Source organism: Otolemur garnettii, unplaced genomic scaffold, assembly GCF_000181295.1.
Source record: "Otolemur garnettii isolate 467f Iridium unplaced genomic scaffold, OtoGar3 scaffold00108, whole genome shotgun sequence".
Taxonomy (NCBI): domain Eukaryota; kingdom Metazoa; phylum Chordata; class Mammalia; order Primates; family Galagidae; genus Otolemur; species Otolemur garnettii.
In genome coordinates this window covers 5,474,131-5,490,165 of record NW_003852503.1, presented here as the reverse complement: position 1 = coordinate 5,490,165, position 16,035 = coordinate 5,474,131, and the positions used below count along the sequence as shown (strand labels likewise).

General features: G+C 53.6%; 3 protein-coding genes across 4 annotated transcripts in view; 2 read left to right on the top strand and 1 right to left on the bottom strand.

Annotated features, from left to right (window-relative positions):
* Nucleotides 1-8,526, top strand: part of NLRX1 (NLR family member X1) — a 12,585-nt gene extending 4,059 nt beyond the window's left edge. For both annotated transcript variants that reach the window (XM_003796819.3, XM_023517344.1), the window contains exons 5-10: nt 281-900; nt 1,252-2,073; nt 5,211-5,806; nt 6,077-6,163; nt 6,967-7,218; nt 7,646-8,526. In XM_003796819.3, the coding sequence (XP_003796867.1) occupies nt 281-900; nt 1,252-2,073; nt 5,211-5,806; nt 6,077-6,163; nt 6,967-7,218; nt 7,646-7,967 (2,699 nt within the window). In that variant the 3' untranslated portion in view covers nt 7,968-8,526. The remainder of the gene's footprint in view (nt 1-280; nt 901-1,251; nt 2,074-5,210; nt 5,807-6,076; nt 6,164-6,966; nt 7,219-7,645) is intronic.
* Nucleotides 8,527-8,965: 439 nt separating this feature from the next.
* On the top strand, nt 8,966-13,030 carry PDZD3 (PDZ domain containing 3). Its single transcript, XM_023517302.1, has 10 exons — nt 8,966-8,981; nt 9,415-9,618; nt 9,908-10,119; nt 10,377-10,566; nt 10,678-10,814; nt 11,055-11,259; nt 11,467-11,663; nt 11,751-11,978; nt 12,124-12,324; nt 12,561-13,030. Exons 1-10 carry the CDS (start codon nt 8,966-8,968, stop codon nt 12,588-12,590), a joined length of 1,620 nt encoding a protein of 539 aa, XP_023373070.1. The 3' UTR covers nt 12,591-13,030.
* Nucleotides 13,031-13,433: 403 nt separating this feature from the next.
* CCDC153 (coiled-coil domain containing 153) overlaps nt 13,434-16,035 on the bottom strand; it is a 4,873-nt gene continuing 2,271 nt past the window's right edge. The window contains exons 5-6 of the mRNA XM_003796911.1: nt 13,868-13,998; nt 13,434-13,562 (exon numbers count right to left, since the gene is read on the bottom strand). Of these exons, the coding sequence (XP_003796959.1) occupies nt 13,434-13,562; nt 13,868-13,998 (260 nt within the window). The remainder of the gene's footprint in view (nt 13,563-13,867; nt 13,999-16,035) is intronic.

Genomic DNA, 16,035 nt, shown 5'->3' with positions numbered 1-16,035 from the left:
AAAAAAAAAAAAAAAGATGACTGCACATAGATAACCACAGAACCAGTCAGTTGAGCCTCAGCATTACTTGTCTGGAAGCTTCCTACTTCCTGCCACAGGGGTTCTAAACTTTCTGGACAGTCTGTATTTTCTGAGGGAGTCCATTGTGCCCAGCACCATTCTGGGCCCCATTATCTCTAGGTGCTTTGTCTTGATTCCCCAGCTTGACACTACCACCACCTTGTCTGGCCCTGACCTCCAGGCCCTTTCCCTGACTCATTTCCCTTCCCTTCCTATCTAGAAGCTATTCAGAGGCACCGTCGGAACTTGGCTGAGTGGTTCAGCCGGCTGCCCAGGGAGGAGCGCCAGTTTGGCCCGACCTTTGCACTAGACACTGTCCATGTTGACCCTGTGATTCGTGAGAGCAACCCTGATGAGCTGCTTCGCCCTTCTGCAGAGCTGGCTCTGGACCATCAGCCGCCCCTCGCTGGGCTTCCCCCACTGGCCCTGTCTCAGCTCTTTGACCCAGACGCCTGTGGGCGCCGGGTGCAGACAGTGGTGCTCTATGGGAAGGTGGGCACGGGCAAGAGCACTTTGGTACGCAAGATGGTCCTGGATTGGTGTTATGGGCGCCTGCCAGCCTTCGAGCTGCTCATCCCCTTCTCCTGTGAGGACCTGTCATCCCTGGGCCCTGCTCCAGCTTCCTTGTGCCAACTTGTGGCCCAGCGCTACCTGCCCCTGAAGGAGGTTCTGCCCCTGATGGCTGCTGCTGGGTCCCGCATGCTCTTTGTGATCCATGGCTTGGAGCGTCTCAACCTTGACTTCCGGCTGGCAGGCACGGGGCTTTGTAGTGACCCTGAGAAGCCAGAGGCACCAGCTGCCATTGTTGTCAACTTGTTGCGCAAATACATGCTGCCCGAGGTGGGTGGCCCCTTGCCCTAGCCTGTCCCCTTGACTCGCCCCCTGAGAATTTTTGTGTCCTCAGCCTACATGTTTATTGGGTAGGAGGATAGGCCCTGGTTTAATTCAGATCCTGGCCCTTCCACTTCCCAGCTGTATGACCCTGAGCGTCTGTTTCTTTCTCTCCTTGGGTTGTACCAATCAAATGAGCTTATAATGTTCTTAGCACAGTGCCCTGGATCACAATAGGTGCTCAGTAGTTGCTAGTCATAATTATCATACTTATCATTATCTTCATCTTTGGACTCTCAGTCTTTAGGAGTAATCAGGACACTTCAATCTTTTTTAACCCTCAACCATGCTTTTTCCCAGGCCAGCATTCTGGTGACCACCCGGCCCTCTGCCATTGGCCGCATACCCAGTAAGTATGTTGGTCGCTATGGTGAGATCTGTGGCTTCTCGGATACCAACCTGCAGAAGCTCTATTTCCAGCTCCGCCTAAACCAGCCGGACTGTGGGCATGCAGCTTGGGGTGCAGGCGTCTCAGCCACACCAGCTCAGCGTGACAACCTGGTGCAAATGCTCTCCCGGAACCTAGAGGGGCACCACCAGATTTCTGCTGCCTGCTTCCTGCCCTCCTATTGCTGGCTCGTCTGTGCCACCTTGTACTTTCTGCACGCTCCCACGCCTGCAGGGCAGACCCTTACGAGCATCTATACCAGCTTCCTGCGCCTCAACTTCAGTGGGGAAACACTGGACAGCACTGACCCCTCCAATTTGTCCCTGATGGCCTATGCAGCCCGCACTATGGGAAAGTTGGCCTACGAGGGGGTGTCTTCCCGCAAGACCTATTTCTCTGAAGAGGATGTCCGTGGCTGCCTGGAGGCTGGCATCAAGACAGAAGAGGAGTTTCAGCTGCTGCATGTTTTCCGCCGGGATGCCCTAAGGTTTTTTCTGGCCCCGTGTGTGGAGCCAGGGCACCTGGGCACCTTTGTGTTCACCGTGCCTGCCATGCAGGAATACCTGGCTGCCCTCTACATTGTGCTGGGGTTGCGTAAGACCACCCTGCAGCAGGTGGGCAAGGAGGTGGCTGAGCTTGTGGGCCGTGTTGGGGAGGACGTCAGCCTGGTTCTGAGCATCGTGGCCAAGCTGCTGCCTCTGCGGGCTCTGCCTCTGCTCTTCAACCTGCTCAAGGTAACAGCCCAGGGCCCTACCCTATGCCTCCACTACCCTGGGTCCCTGTTGACCCCTTCTCCTCTCCCAGAGGAAACTTCTGCTTCCTGCATGGATGGGAATCTTTTCCTTGGCTCTGGTTTCAGCTCTGGGCAATTTGGCTTTTAGTGGGAATGGGGTATAAAGAAGGGGAAGAGAAAAGCCACAAGTTTGGGGAAGGTTTGGAGGCTGGGAGGGAAATATGAGGGCTTGGGGGCTTTAAAACAATCCTACATGGATTCCTAAGAATGGTTTCTTTTTTTGCATTTTTCCTCCTAGCCTTTGTTGCTGGGAGGCAGGGGTCACTACAGTCCAGGTCTGTCCTCCACTTTGCAGATCCAGAAACTCAATTGTTTCTGTTCTCCCAGAGGTGATTAGGCTCTGGTAGTGATGACTCATCCTGACTAAATCACCGGAGACAGATTTATAAAGCAGATGCCATTTTATTCATTTATACCAGGAGGATGAATGGCATTGGTAATTGGCTTAGGACAGTCCATCCTGGCTGTGGGTCCACTCCAGAAACCAAATTACTGACCTGAGGACTGTGCTGTAAGGCAGATGTCCTAAGTTCTTGGGGGATGGAAGGAACCACTCGCTGTTGACGTCTGCCAAGGTTTTTCCTTTTGTTTTTCACATTAACCTTGGAAATGAAACACTATTATGATCCCGTTTATAGGTGAGGAAATCGAGGCCCAAAGAGACAAAGAACTTTTGTTTTTGTGAATCCTATGCTTTTTCTGCCAAAATATACTGGTGTGTTAGGGACATTACTGTTAAACTGTGATGTCTTTTTTTTTTTTTTTTAGACAGAGTCTCACTTGGTCACCTGTGGTAGAGTGCCATGGTGTCTTAGCTCACAACAACCTCAAACTCTTGGGTTCAAGTGATCCTCTTGCCTTAGCCTCCCGAGTAGCTAGGACTACAGACACCTGCCACAATGCCTGGCAATTTTTTAGAGATGAAGTCTCACTCTGGCTCAGGCTGGTCTCGAATGTATAATAAGCTCAGGCGATCTACCCACCCCAGCCTCTCAAATGCTGGGATTACAGGTGTGAGCCACTGAGCCCGGCCGAAAGCTGTAATGTTTTGCTAAGCAAGACTTGTCTTCTCTGGAAATCTTTCAGCCATTGGTCTTGGGGAGGCAGAGTCCCGGTCACTGCTGGCAGAATTTCAACAAACTTTCCTTTTTGTAAGCACTAAAGCCTAAGGGTTAAGAACTGGGATTCAGTAACACCAGCTATCTGGGTTCAAATCCAGATTCCACTATTTACTAGCTGTGTGACCTTGGATAAGTCACGACACTCTCTGTGCCCCAAATTCCTTATCTGTTAAATGAGGATAATACTAGAACTTTATAACACTGGCCTAGTATGAGGATTAAATGAATTAATTCTCAGAGCCTGGCACATGGTAAGTGCTATTTAATCGCCAAACATAGAAAAAGTCTCTGGCAGCTCATCCCTTCTGGGGCCATCTTCTCAGACAGGGAGGTCGTAGCTGCCTCACCTTCTTGAGGATGTGCTTGCTGTGTTTGGATTGCTCTAGCCTCCAGATCTGGAAGCTAGGATCTGGAAGCTGGGATCTGGAAGCCCGGCCAGTTATTTTAAAAGCCCATCAAAATTGTTAGCACCAGAGAGGTGCCCTAGCAGAGGACTGATCCCATCCATTTCTTCATGATCCTAATGACTCAGCTTCACATTTTCCAGTCTTGTTGGGGAAGAGGCACTATCACTTCCCTGGTAGGAAGCTCACCTATAAATGGGGGGAAAAACCAGATGATATACATGTATGAGGTGCCACAAGACAAGGTCATGGTTCATTGCCAGAGGAATGCAGGGATTGCATTGCAGGGATGGGAGAAAATATCACAGATGTTCATTTCTTTGTCAAATACTTCAGTGTGTTGGATTCTAAGGAGAAATCAGTTAATAAAACTGCAGATTTCTAGGTCATGGGCAGTGGCTCATGCCTGTAATCCTAGCACTCTGGGAGGCCAAAGTGGGTGGATTGGTTGAGCTCAGGAGTTTGAGACCAGCCTGGGAAAGAGTGAGACCCTGTCTCTAAAAAAAAACAGATACTTGGGAGGCTGAGGCAAGAGGAGTGCTCAAGTCCAAGAGTTTGAGGTTGTTGTGAGCTATGATGCCATGGCACTCTACCCCGGGCAACAGAGTGAGACTCTGTCTCAAACAAAAACAAAAATACCTCCTATAGGTTTCTGCCCTTTCTTTTTTTTTGGCTGGGGCCGGTTTGAACCTGCTACCTCCAATATATGGGGCTGGCGCCCTACTCCTTTGAGCCACAGGCACGGCCTTGTCCTTTTTGATCTTATAGTCTGAACACACACACATCAGTGTAACTGTAAAATGAAAAATTATGCTAAATGCCTAGAAAGAAAAGTTCCAGGTGCTATGAAAGTACATAATGGCGGAATCTAGTTTTGAGGGGTCAGAAAAGCCTCTCTATGGAAGACTTTGTAGTCTGATCCCTGTAGGATTAGCCGAGAGAAGAACTGGGGGAAAACTGTAGGAAGGAGCAGCACGATGGTGCCTTCGAAGGAGGAGAAACCTTGGCACTGTCAAGAAGATGAGAAGAGCAAGTGCATAGCGAGGGGGACAAGGGGCTTGTGATGAAGGCACTGGGGTTGGCAGGGCCCAGGTCATGCAGTGCCTTGAAGCACTAGGAGCTACATCAGTCGTAGTTGCCATGATGATGATGAGGATGTCAAAGATGGTGATGTATTTGTAATACCTAATCTAGTCCCAAACTAAATGCATGATACATGCTTATTTCTTTCCACGACCTCCTAGGCTTAAAAATATATTGAGTGTTTGGGAAAAAGAAAGAAGTTCCTAATGTCCGGAGTGCACAAGATAAGTGTTGAGAGAAGTCACAATGGGACTCGATTATAAAAAGTTTCATATTCCAGGCTAAATGTTTGGAGTTTGCCACATGGGCAGTAGGGAGCCATGGAAGGTCTTGCAGCAGGGAACAGTGTGATCAGACAAATTGTGCTGTGAGTTGAAGGGGAGATCGTGAGGCTGGAGCAGTGACAGGGACTTATGAAGGTTGAACAAGTACACAAGAGGCTGTGGCAACTCTCCCTGCTTCTTTGTCAGGTGGTCCCGCGAGTATTTGGGCGCGTGATGGGTAAAAGCCGGGATGCAGTAGCCCAGGCCATGGTGCTGGAGATGTTTCGAGAGGAAGACTACTATAATGACGATGTTCTGGACCAGATGGGAGCCAGTATCCTGGGTGTGGAGGGCCCGCGGCGCCACCCAGATGAGCCCCCTGAGGATGAAGTCTTTGAGCTCTTTCCCATATTCATGGGGGGGCTTCTATCTGCTCATAACCGAGCCGTGCTGGCTCAGCTCGGCTGCCCCATTAAGAACATGGATGCCCTGGAGAACGCCCAGGCCATCAAGAAGAAGCTGGGCAAGCTGGGCCGGCAGGTGCTGCCTCCCTCGGAGCTCCTTGACTACCTCTTCTTCCACTACGAGTTCCAGAACCAGCGCTTTTCCGCTGAGGTGCTCCGCTCCCTCCACAGGCTCAACCTGGCGGGCGTGCGCATGACACCCCTCAAATGCACGGTGGTGGCTGCTGTCCTGGGCAGTGGAAGGCATACCTTGGAAGAGGTGAACTTGGCCTCCTGCCAGCTGGACCCTGCTGGACTGCGCACGCTCATGCCCGTCTTCTTGCGTGCCCGGAAGCTGGGGTGAGGACCTTCCTCATGCCCAGGCATAAAGAGAGGAGAGGGTTGGAGGTGAAGAGGTGGGAAGAGAAGGGAAACCACAGCTACTAAGGAGTGACCAGGGCATGGGATGAGTAAGTCTGGTGTGGGTGAAAGTGCCAGGAGTAACAGAAGAAGGGAGGGTGGGTGGCTTGCAAGAGACAAACTAATGAGAAGGGGCCCGGTACATGGGCACACTCTGTGCTGAGCTCTTCCTGCCTTTCTCACCTCCCCTTTGGCCACCTTCTGCTCCAGCTTGCAACTCAACAGCCTGGGCCCCGACGCCTGCAAGGACCTCCGAGATCTGCTGTTGCATAAGCAGTGCCAAATTACCACTCTGCGGTGAGTATCCTGGGAGAGGGGGTAGACCAGGCTTTGGCCATCTTGGTGGCCAGATAAGGTCAAGGGTGAGCTCCCTACCTTACAGCATATGTGGCACGGGCCTACCCATGGTGTAGTAAGCAGGGAGGGTGTCGTAAGCCCTATCCTTTCCCCTCCCGGTCCATTACAAGCAGCAGGACAGGGGAAAAGATGGCACCTGTGATAAGTGCTAAGAAAGCCTCTCACATGGCTAAAATCAGTCTGGGGCAGGCAGAAGGTTGGGGAAGAGGACCAATAATACCTAGGCCAGTGGCCTGGTAACAGTGCCACTGATCCCCTCTTGGGGTTTTCCTGCAGCTTATGGTGCCAGGCACTCGGTAGGTGCTCCGTGAGTGCTGGCCGATGTTCTTGGAACCCAGATGCCTGTCTTCCTAGGTTCTGGTTGGAGTAAGGAAAGGCAAACGGGGAAGGAGGAAGGAAGGAATGGGTGGGAAATAGGGAGGGAGAAGCAGAGGCTGGGGAGAGGGTGAAAAAAGGCAGAAGGGAAATAGTAATGGTGAAGGGAGGAAGGGGGCAGGCAGGGAGGGAGTCAGAGAGAAAAGGAAGATGGAAGGAGGGAGAGGAGGGAAGGAGAAGCCAGCTTGCCCTCAATTTTCCTACTCTGCAGGATGTCACACTCCTATTTCTCCATCTCCACTTGGGCCTGCATTCTGTATCCAGGCTCCTCTCTGCCCCAGGCGGTGCCCACTTTGGCCCAAGTGCTATCACCCAGCATAGGGCCTCTATAATGGACCCTCCTAACATTGGGTCGCCTGTGCTTATAGGTTGTCCAACAACCCACTGACAGCGGAGGGTGTAGCCCTGCTGGTGGAGGGGCTGGCAGGAAATACCTCCCTAACCCACCTGTCCCTGCTGCACACGGGCCTTGGGGACAAGGGCTTGGAGCTGCTGGCTACTCAGCTGGACCGCAACCAGCAGCTGCAGGAGCTGAATGTGGCTTACAACGGTGCTGGTGACACGGCAGCCTTGGCCCTGGCCAGGGCTGCCCGGGAACATCCTTCCCTGGAACTGCTGCAGTGAGTGCTGTCCCTGGTCCCCTCGCCCCAGCCCTTCAGTCTCCTTCCTTCTCCACTATGGTCTTCCTACCCTAGGGAGTGCTTGTGGGCCTGGTACCTGTCCTCTATTCCTGGCTTCTGACTGATCCCTATTCACCTACTTCCCAGCCAACCCACCTATTCTGTGACTGGCTCTTACTCAGCCCTGATTCCTTCCCTTCAACCATGTTTCCTGGGGGCCTACTGTCCCTGGCCCCACTAAGTTCTAGTGTAAGTGCTTTCCTCCCAGTGGCCACCACCCTCCATCTCTGGCTTATTGCAGACACTTACCCCATTGTGTTCCACAGCCAGGAGATGAGTTGGGAGGCCTCCTGACTTATGTCCATCTATCTGTGGGCCTCCTTCTCAGAGTCCTGCTCAGTGGCATCTACTTTCTCTCTCCTGTTAGCCTCTATTTCAATGAGCTGAGCTCAGAGGGCCGCCAGGTCCTGCGTGACTTGGGGAGCACCACTGAAGGTGGTGCTCGTGTCGTGGCGTCACTGACAGAGGGGGCAGCAGTGTCTGAGTACTGGTCCGTGATCCTCAGTGAAGTCCAGCGGAACCTCAACAGCTGGGATCGGGCCCGAGTCCGACGCCACCTGGAGCTACTGCTGCGGGATCTGGAAGACAGCCGGGGTGCCACCCTTAACCCTTGGCGCAAGGCTCAGCTGCTGCGGGTGGAGAGTGAGGTCAGGGCCCTCCTGGAGCAGCTGGGAGGCCCTGGAAGCTGAGATGGTGGCAGCAGGCACCTACCTGTGTGACCACTGGCCATAAACCCTTCCCCTCTGTGGGCTCCTGGCTTGCATTACACCTTCTAGAAAGATCCCTTTAGGCCTAGAGTCAAAGGAATGGGCAGGGCTGTGCCAATAGCCTCCTGGGGCATGTCCAACTGGTACCCCCAAGCCTGGAAGTCCAGGGTCACAGAGGAAGAATTGATGCCTTGGACTTGGAGATGGAATATACCTCCCCTTCCTTCAGCTAGAAGGACTAAAGGATGTGGCATTCGGGTGGCCAACTTGCCTGTAGCAATGTTGCCTCTCCCTCCTCTTGAGGAACCTCTGATTGTGCCATCAAGGGTCACACTTCCCGTCCCAGGGATGTTGACATCCAGAAGATGTGTTGAGGGCACCCTTCTGCCCTATACTCACCTGGTGACACTGAAGATGCCCTGAAATTGGTGCTTTCTCCTTGTCCTCCTGCCCCCTTTACCATCACCATAGCAATGGCTTGGTGGCCCCTTGGGGCAGATGCACCTGACTTGTTGCTATTAAACAGCTGTCTGTCTTCCACTTACTGCAGCCTTCTTCCTTGTCTGGTACCCACATTTTGTTGCAAGTGGCTCTTGGGCACTATTTTCAGAGGCAGTGGGGGCTGGAGGGGCCCAGGAACAAGACAGTGGGATGGAGCTTGGCACATGCTGGGCCCTGGAACTCCTGTCATCCTTTTTGTACTTACCCCCAGGCTTGGAATTACAGTGACCAGCAATCTGCTTTCTCTGTGTAGAGGGGCGACTCAGTCAGCTTCAGGGTCTCTGGGGAAAGTTGGGGCCCAGGAATGGAGGGAAGAGGACCCTGTGCACTTGCCCAGAGGATAAGACTCTCATTCCCGTTAACCATTACCCCATTGCTTCCACGGCATTGTCTTCAAGGAGGCGGGACTTGGGAGGGATAGGTGAGCTAGTTGGGATGGACCTTGTCCCTCCTCTGAGCACTGGGTGACTGAGCCAGCTATGGAGGCAGCTGCAGGTAGGCCAGAAAAAATCCTCTGGAGAGGGCTTTGGGGCAATTGGGGCAAATTGGACAGTGAGGCTTTGGGACTGGGATACGCTTGATGTTGGGAGTTGAAGGCCCAAGGCAAATAGAAGTTAGGGGAAAAGAAGTGAGTTACTGTTACTGTTGTCTGTCTTCCTGATCCACACCACACCCTGTACAGATATGCTCAGATTTATGTACCTAAGACTTAGGGGCAGGGAGGGGAGACACAATGTCCCTGAGCGTATCTCAGTGAGAAGAGAAGACTCCTTTAGCGCAGAATGAGGGGGCAAGTCCTGAGTTTGGGGGTTTCCCCTAAGTCCTTGGAAAACTGGAAGAGGAATCTGGGAGGGCAGAATGTGCCCCTTTTCTCATCCACTTCTTTGCCCAGGAGGTCTTCAGGACGCAGCTTCATTGTTGCTGTAAGTGCCGTCAGGGTTGGGGCAAAGGAGGGAAGGAATCGGAGGCGGGGAAGCTCCGTGCTGCGTTTGTACCCAAAGTAGAGCCTGGGACCCAAGTCCAGCTACCAGCATCCACTTGCTTCTGTCTCCTTGCAGCAAGTTTAAATTTAACCCAAAGCTGGGCATTGACAATCCTGTTCTCTCCTTGGCGGAAGACCGCGACCCCTCTGGTAACCCCCTTCCCCTGGCAACCATTCCCTTTCCCTGAAGACAGCTCCACACGGCCTCCCATCTCCTTGGTAACCACTCACTAGGTCTCCCCGATGACAGCTTGGTTGGAAGTGACTACATGGAGATGGGGTGGGGGGGGGTGCTTCCTTCTGACAGCATTCGCCCTGACACCCAACACCTAACTGGGGGGAAGCACCCAGCGCCCAGTCAGAACACAGAGGCTGCCAGTCTCGTGGTGGACCTGTGCTGGTCCTTCTCCCCGTCTTGTGCTGTTACCTCCCCCTCCAGATCCCCGGAGCTGGGAGCGGCTGCGGTTCTGTCTGCTGAGCAAAGAGGAAAGCAGGAGTTTTGGCTTCCACCTGCAGCAGGGGCGTGACGGGGCTGGGCACGTGGTGTGCAGGGTGGAGCCAGGTACCTCTGCCCAGCGCCAGGGTCTCCAGGAAGGAGACAGGATCCTGGGGGTGAACAGTGATGTTGTGGAGCACGAAGACTATGTTTCGGTAAGGCTGGGCCGGAGCTCCGTGTGGGACGGGAGAGCTCCAAGGCACCATGGGGGGAGAAGCGGGCCGGGTACCTCTCTGGGCACTATGATTGCAGGATGCAAGCCTCACTCCCCTCACATTGAGGAATGCCCAGGTCAGAAGGGTTGGAGGAGGCTCCTAGAGAGCTGCTTCCACACCAAAAACCAGGGGCTGGGGCTGGGGGGTCCTGGAGGTTGGCAAGAGGAACAGCCCAAACCTCTCCCCTGTGTGTACAGGTGGTACGCCGCATCCGGGCCAGCAGTCCTAGGGTGTTGCTGACGGTCTTGGCGCGACATGTGTATGATGTGGTCCGTGCTCAGCAGGTGGACGATGCCCACCTCTGCCCTACCCTTGGCCCGGGTGTCCGGCCCCGGCTATGCCACATAGTGAAAGATGAGGGTGGCTTTGGCTTCAGTGTCACCCATGGTGAGCTTAGAGGGTAGCAGGGGTGGTGAGGAGGCAAGTGGCGGAACTCAGTTCCTGTTGCAGGCAGGCAGCAGGCCGGAACTTGCTTCCTTTTTTTTTTTTTGCTTCCAGGCTATCGGGGTCATTTCTGGTTGGTGCTAAGTACTGGAGGAGCAGCTGAGCGGGCAGGCGTGCCCCCAGGGGCCCGACTGCTGGAAATGAATGGTGTCAGTGTGGAGAAGTTCACTTATAACCAACTCACCAGGAAGGTACAGTGGCCTGTTTCCTGTGCACACCTGCCCCCAGTGGGCCTGGGGCTTCCCCTCAGGAAGCCGACTTTCTCCCCAGCCCCTACTCTCCTAATCTGATCTCCTCCATAGCCATCCTCCTCTCTATGGCTCCTGCCAGGCCCCTGCTTAGTGCCTCATTCTCCTGCCTAGGGGAGGAGGGGCTGCCTCTTCCCTCCCTATCCAGGTGGTTGACGCCAATGCCCTGCTGGGTCCCCACAGCTTTGGCAGAGTGGAGAGCAGGTGACTTTGCTGGTGGCAGGGCCAGAGGTGGAGGAACAGTGTCGCCAGCTGGGAGTGCCCCTGGCTGCACCCCTGGCGGAGGGCTGGGCGCTGCCCACCAAGCCCCGATGTCTGCACCTAGAGAAAGGACCTCAGGGCTTTGGGTTCCTGCTGCGGGAGGAGAAGGGCCTTGATGGTCGCCCTGGTAAGTGGGAACCCCATGGAGGGCAGGGAAGGTGGGCCTTGGGGTGGGCACACACAGTATACACACCTCTCGGTGCACACAAGAGATATCCCTGTCTGAGGCTGCCTCTTCTGGTGCCCCCATGGTCAGGTGCCTCGTGTGCACACAGGGGCTTGGGACAATACCCAGGTAAGTCCAGGAGGAGCATTGAGGATGTCTATGTCCTAGGACAGTTCCTGCGGGAGGTGGACCCAGGACAGCCAGCTGAGAAGGCCGGGATGCAGGCTGGGGACCGGCTGGTGGCTGTGGCTGGGGAAAGTGTGGAGGGGCTGGGTCACGAGGAGACAGTGTCCAGGATCCGCGCACAGGGCTCCCGTGTCTCCCTCACTGTTGTCGACCCTGCGGCTGACCGCTTCTTCACTATGGTGTGCCCTGTGGGGCGGGGGCTGGGATGGGGCAGGAGAGGAGCAGGGCTCAGCAATGACAGGTTTGCTCTTCCTGCTTCCTCCTAGGTTCGCCTGTCCCCACTCCTCTTCTTGAAGAGCACAGAGGTTCCTGCCTCTCCCCAAGACACCTGCTCAGCCTCTCTGTTTGAGACTGGGGACCCACCAATTGCAGAAACAGCTGAGCCTCCTGGCCCTTTGGGCGACCACAAGTGTATCCTATATCCTGGGCCTGGGGGTGGCTACGGCTTCCGACTCAGCTGTGTGGCCAATGGGCCTCGTCTCTTTGTCTCCCAGGTGAGTGCTATCCAATGGACCTTGGTTCCTTTCCACCACTTGCCTCCTGATCAGCCCTCCTCTGCATCCCTTCGAGAGCCTTATAGTATATCCAACAAATGTTCTTATTATGTTCTATGTTCTGCACCCCACCCCATACCACCAGGTGACTCCAGGTAGCTCAGCTGCCCGGGCAGGGCTACAAATGGGAGATGTGATTCTGGAGGTGAATGGCTATCCTGTGGGTGGAGAGAATGACCTGGAAAGGCTTCAGCAGCTGGCCGAGGCTGAGCCACCCCTCTGCCTGAAGCTAGCAGCCAGGTCTCAGCAGGACTGGAAAGCCTGGATCCCCCCAGGGTCTGCAGAGGTGAGGGAGAAGAAACACACACCACTGTGAATAGGCAGAGAAGGCAAAGAGGGGCCAGAGAGAAGGCAGGGTGGGCAGGAGAGTATAGTATGGGGTATGCAGGTTGGGTGATGGTAGGTGGGGACAGAAGGACATGTGGAACAAGCCCCGTTCCTGGACATTTCAGTGCAGGTAATGGCAGGGAAAAGGAGCTCTTTTGGTCCTGGAATGACCTTCTCCCTTATGTCTCTGTATAGGACTGGGCTCCGGCCTCAGAGCTGCTGTAAAAGCACCCTGCTTGACAGAGATCTACCCAGTGGCTTTCCCGTTGTCACTCATCAGCCTGAGGTGGCAGGAGCAAGATGTTCTCTCTGAGCCAGAGGCCTGGAGCCCTAGGGACTCAAATGCCACCCATCACAGGGTTTTCCAGAGGCTCCCTCCCTTCCCACTGACCTGCCTCTCAAGTCGTGAAGAGGGTGTGCTCAGAGGTCTCAGAAAAGCCCATGAGGGAGCCTGGGGCCCCAGAGGATGTCATCTGGGAGCTTTGGAGAGCTGTGCCCCAAGGTCAAGTTGTGGGCTGCGGGGCTGGCTAGGACTGAAGCCATCTGGCTCTTGCCCTATGTATGACTTCAAGATCCTTAAATGTGATGCAAGAATTTGGAGACCAGCTACACCTTCCCTCTGTGGGCACCTTAGGACTATGGGACAAGGAGGGGCCTGGTTCTTGTTGCATTTGTTACAGAAATGACCATCCACCATAAATTTGGCTGCCTGTGTTTGTGTTGGTGGGGGTGAGGGGCAGTGGTCAGAAGGAGGCACCAGAGTGTCTTTGGGCTGCCTCCTAATTTGAAGCACTGGAGACACAAGATTTCTTACCTCACACCACATAAGAATCACAGTAATAGGGCCCTGGCTCAAGGGGTAGGACTCAGTTTCTGTAAGGGTTGAGACTTATTTAATTTCTCTCCTGGCCTCAGTCTCTTAGATAATGGGTCAATCCTGAACTGAGATGTCTCCATGAGAGCCACTCCTCTCTGCCAAAAGGCCAAAGCCCACAGCTCTATTGAGTTCTTTGTCAAGAAGCTTTATTGCTGTGGCCTCTGAGGACCCGGAGAGTAAAGCTGGCAGCCTCAAAGATCCAGGGGGTTGAGCCCGAACTGGTGCAGCTGCTCCTTGTGCCTAGCGCGGAGCCTCAGTGCAGGCCCATTGTATTGAGGCTTGAGGGCTCTCAGTTTAGCCATGAGCTGGTCCAAGTTGTTCTGCAGATGCCGAAATTTCAACCCCCAGAAAGAGAGACGGCACAGGTGAGGGGTGCCCCAGGTTTGTGTGTGAGGTTTCCTTACCAGTATTTTCTTAACATTCTTATTCTGAGCTGGTGGGCATGGTTGTGTTATAGAGCACATGGCGTGGGACGCATTCTCGCCTCTACCCTCCGGCCCCTGCCCCTCAGGGCACACCATGCTAAAGAAGCATCTCTTGGAGGCACTTCTCCTCCTCCCCCTGGGCTGTGGTGTGGGGGAGTGCTGGGCACTGAGGCAGCTGGGCTCCCCAGGGGGAGGCTTACATGTAACATTTCCTCATACTCGGCCTCCATGTTTGCCGCCTGGGCCCGGAGCTGAGCCAGGGTCCAGTCGCGCTCTCCAATGGCTTGCTCAGCCTCTTCCCGTGCAGCTTCAGCCTCCTGCTGGCATGTCTCTGGCATCAGGGCAGAAAGATGATAGAGAACAGGATGGTGACAGTCTACCCTTTTTTTTTTTTTTTTTGAGATAGAGCCTCAAGCTGTCCCCCTGGGTAGAGTGCCGTGGCCTCACAGCTCACAGCAACCTCCAACTCTGGGCTCAAGCGAGTCTCCTGCCTCTGCCTCCCAAGTAGCTGGGACCACAGGCGCCCACCACAACACCCGGCTATTTTTTGGTTGCAGCCATCATTGTTGTTTGGCGGGCCCAGGCTGGATTCGAACCCACCACCTTAGGTGTATGTGGCTGGCGCCTTAGCCACTTGAGCCACAGGCGCCGAGCCGACAGTCTACCCTTAAACAGAGTCTCCAAAGGTATCTAAAAAGGGGACCTTGAGTGGGATCGTTCCAGCCTTCTCCAGGGTCATCAGTTTTCCCATAGTCCCTATAAAAGCTGGAAGAAAGTGGTGGGTTTGGGACCAGAGATGGGTCCAAAGTCTGTTTGTTACTCACTACCTAGGTACATTGGGCAAATCTCTCTCTAAGCCTTGCTGTCTTCATTTTTTTTTTGAGACAGAGTCTCACTCTGTCACCCTGGGTAGAGTGCCATGGTGTCATCATAGCTCACAGCAACCTCCTCAAACTTTTGGGTTTGAGCAATCCTCTTGCCTAAGCCTCCTAAGTATCTGGGAATAGAGGCATGTGCCACTATGCCTGGCTAATTTTTCTGGTTTTATTTTTAGTTTTTCACTAATTAATTAATTAATTTTAGAGACAGAGTCTCACTTTATTGCCCTCGGTAGGGTGCTGTGGCCTCACAGCTCACATCAACCTCCAACTCTTAGGCTTAGGCGATTCTCTTGCCTCAGCCTCCCGAGTCACTGGGACTATAGGTGCCCACCACAACGCCTCACTATTTTTTTGTTGCAGTTTGACCAGGGCTGGGTTCGAACCCACCACCCTTGGTATATGGGGCTGGCGCCCTCCCCGCTAAGCCACAGGAGCTGCCCAATTTTTCTGTTTTTAGTAGAGACGGGGGTGTCACTCTTGCTCAGGCTAGTCTCAAACTCCTGAGCTCACACACTCGCCCTGCCTTGGCCTCCCAGAGTGCTAGGATTGTAGGCATGAGCCACCCACCCAGCACTGTCTTCATCTTTAGAGAATGATACTTACTGCACAGGCTTGCTGTGACCTTTAAACGTGATAATGGATGGCAGAGCACCTAACATACAGGAGGCGCCCAATAAACATTGATTGGCTTTGAATTTGAGATAAGGCAAAGCTTAGGAAAGGAACCCGTGGTCTGCGTGAACAGGTGCATAAACATCTGTAGGTAAACTGTAGATATTTTGAGAAAAGAAAATTTGAGGCCGAATTGCAAAAGATCTTATGTGTCACACTAAGATATTGCAATATTACTCTGGGAGCAAGGGGAAGAGAAACAAAGGCTTCCTGTTTTTGATATTTTTCCCTTATTTATTTGGCAAGCAGTTACTCAGGACGTACCTAGGATTTGGAGATGTGGAAGTATATAAGTTTAATATTTTCCCTTCGTTTCATTATAAAAAATTAACTAAACTAAGAGAAAATATGTTTTGCTTATGAGAGACATGGCACGGTGAAAAGTTAGGGCTTGATTTGGAGGGACCAAAAAAGGGGGAAATGGGGTGAGAGACCAACTTAAGACCTCATAACTTAGAAATTCTTGCCATTCTGAACCCTCTGCTCCGGTCCTCAGTGGTGGGAAGCCCATGGAGAAAATGGTCCCAGAGCCCAGATTGTAGCATGTAGAGAAGGGCCTTCCAAGTCTATCCCATCACCCCTTCACATGCTAGCTTTTTTTTTTTTTCCAAGACAAGAGTCTGGCTCGGCGCCTGTGACTCAAGTGGCTAAGGCGCCAGCCACATACACCTTAGGTGGTGGGTTCGAATCCAGCCCCGGCCGCCAAACAACATTGACAGCTCCAACCAAAAAATAGCCGGGCGTTGTGGTGGGCACCTGTGGTCCCAGCTACTTGGGAGGCAGAGGCAGGAGACTCGCTTGAGCCCAGGAGTTGG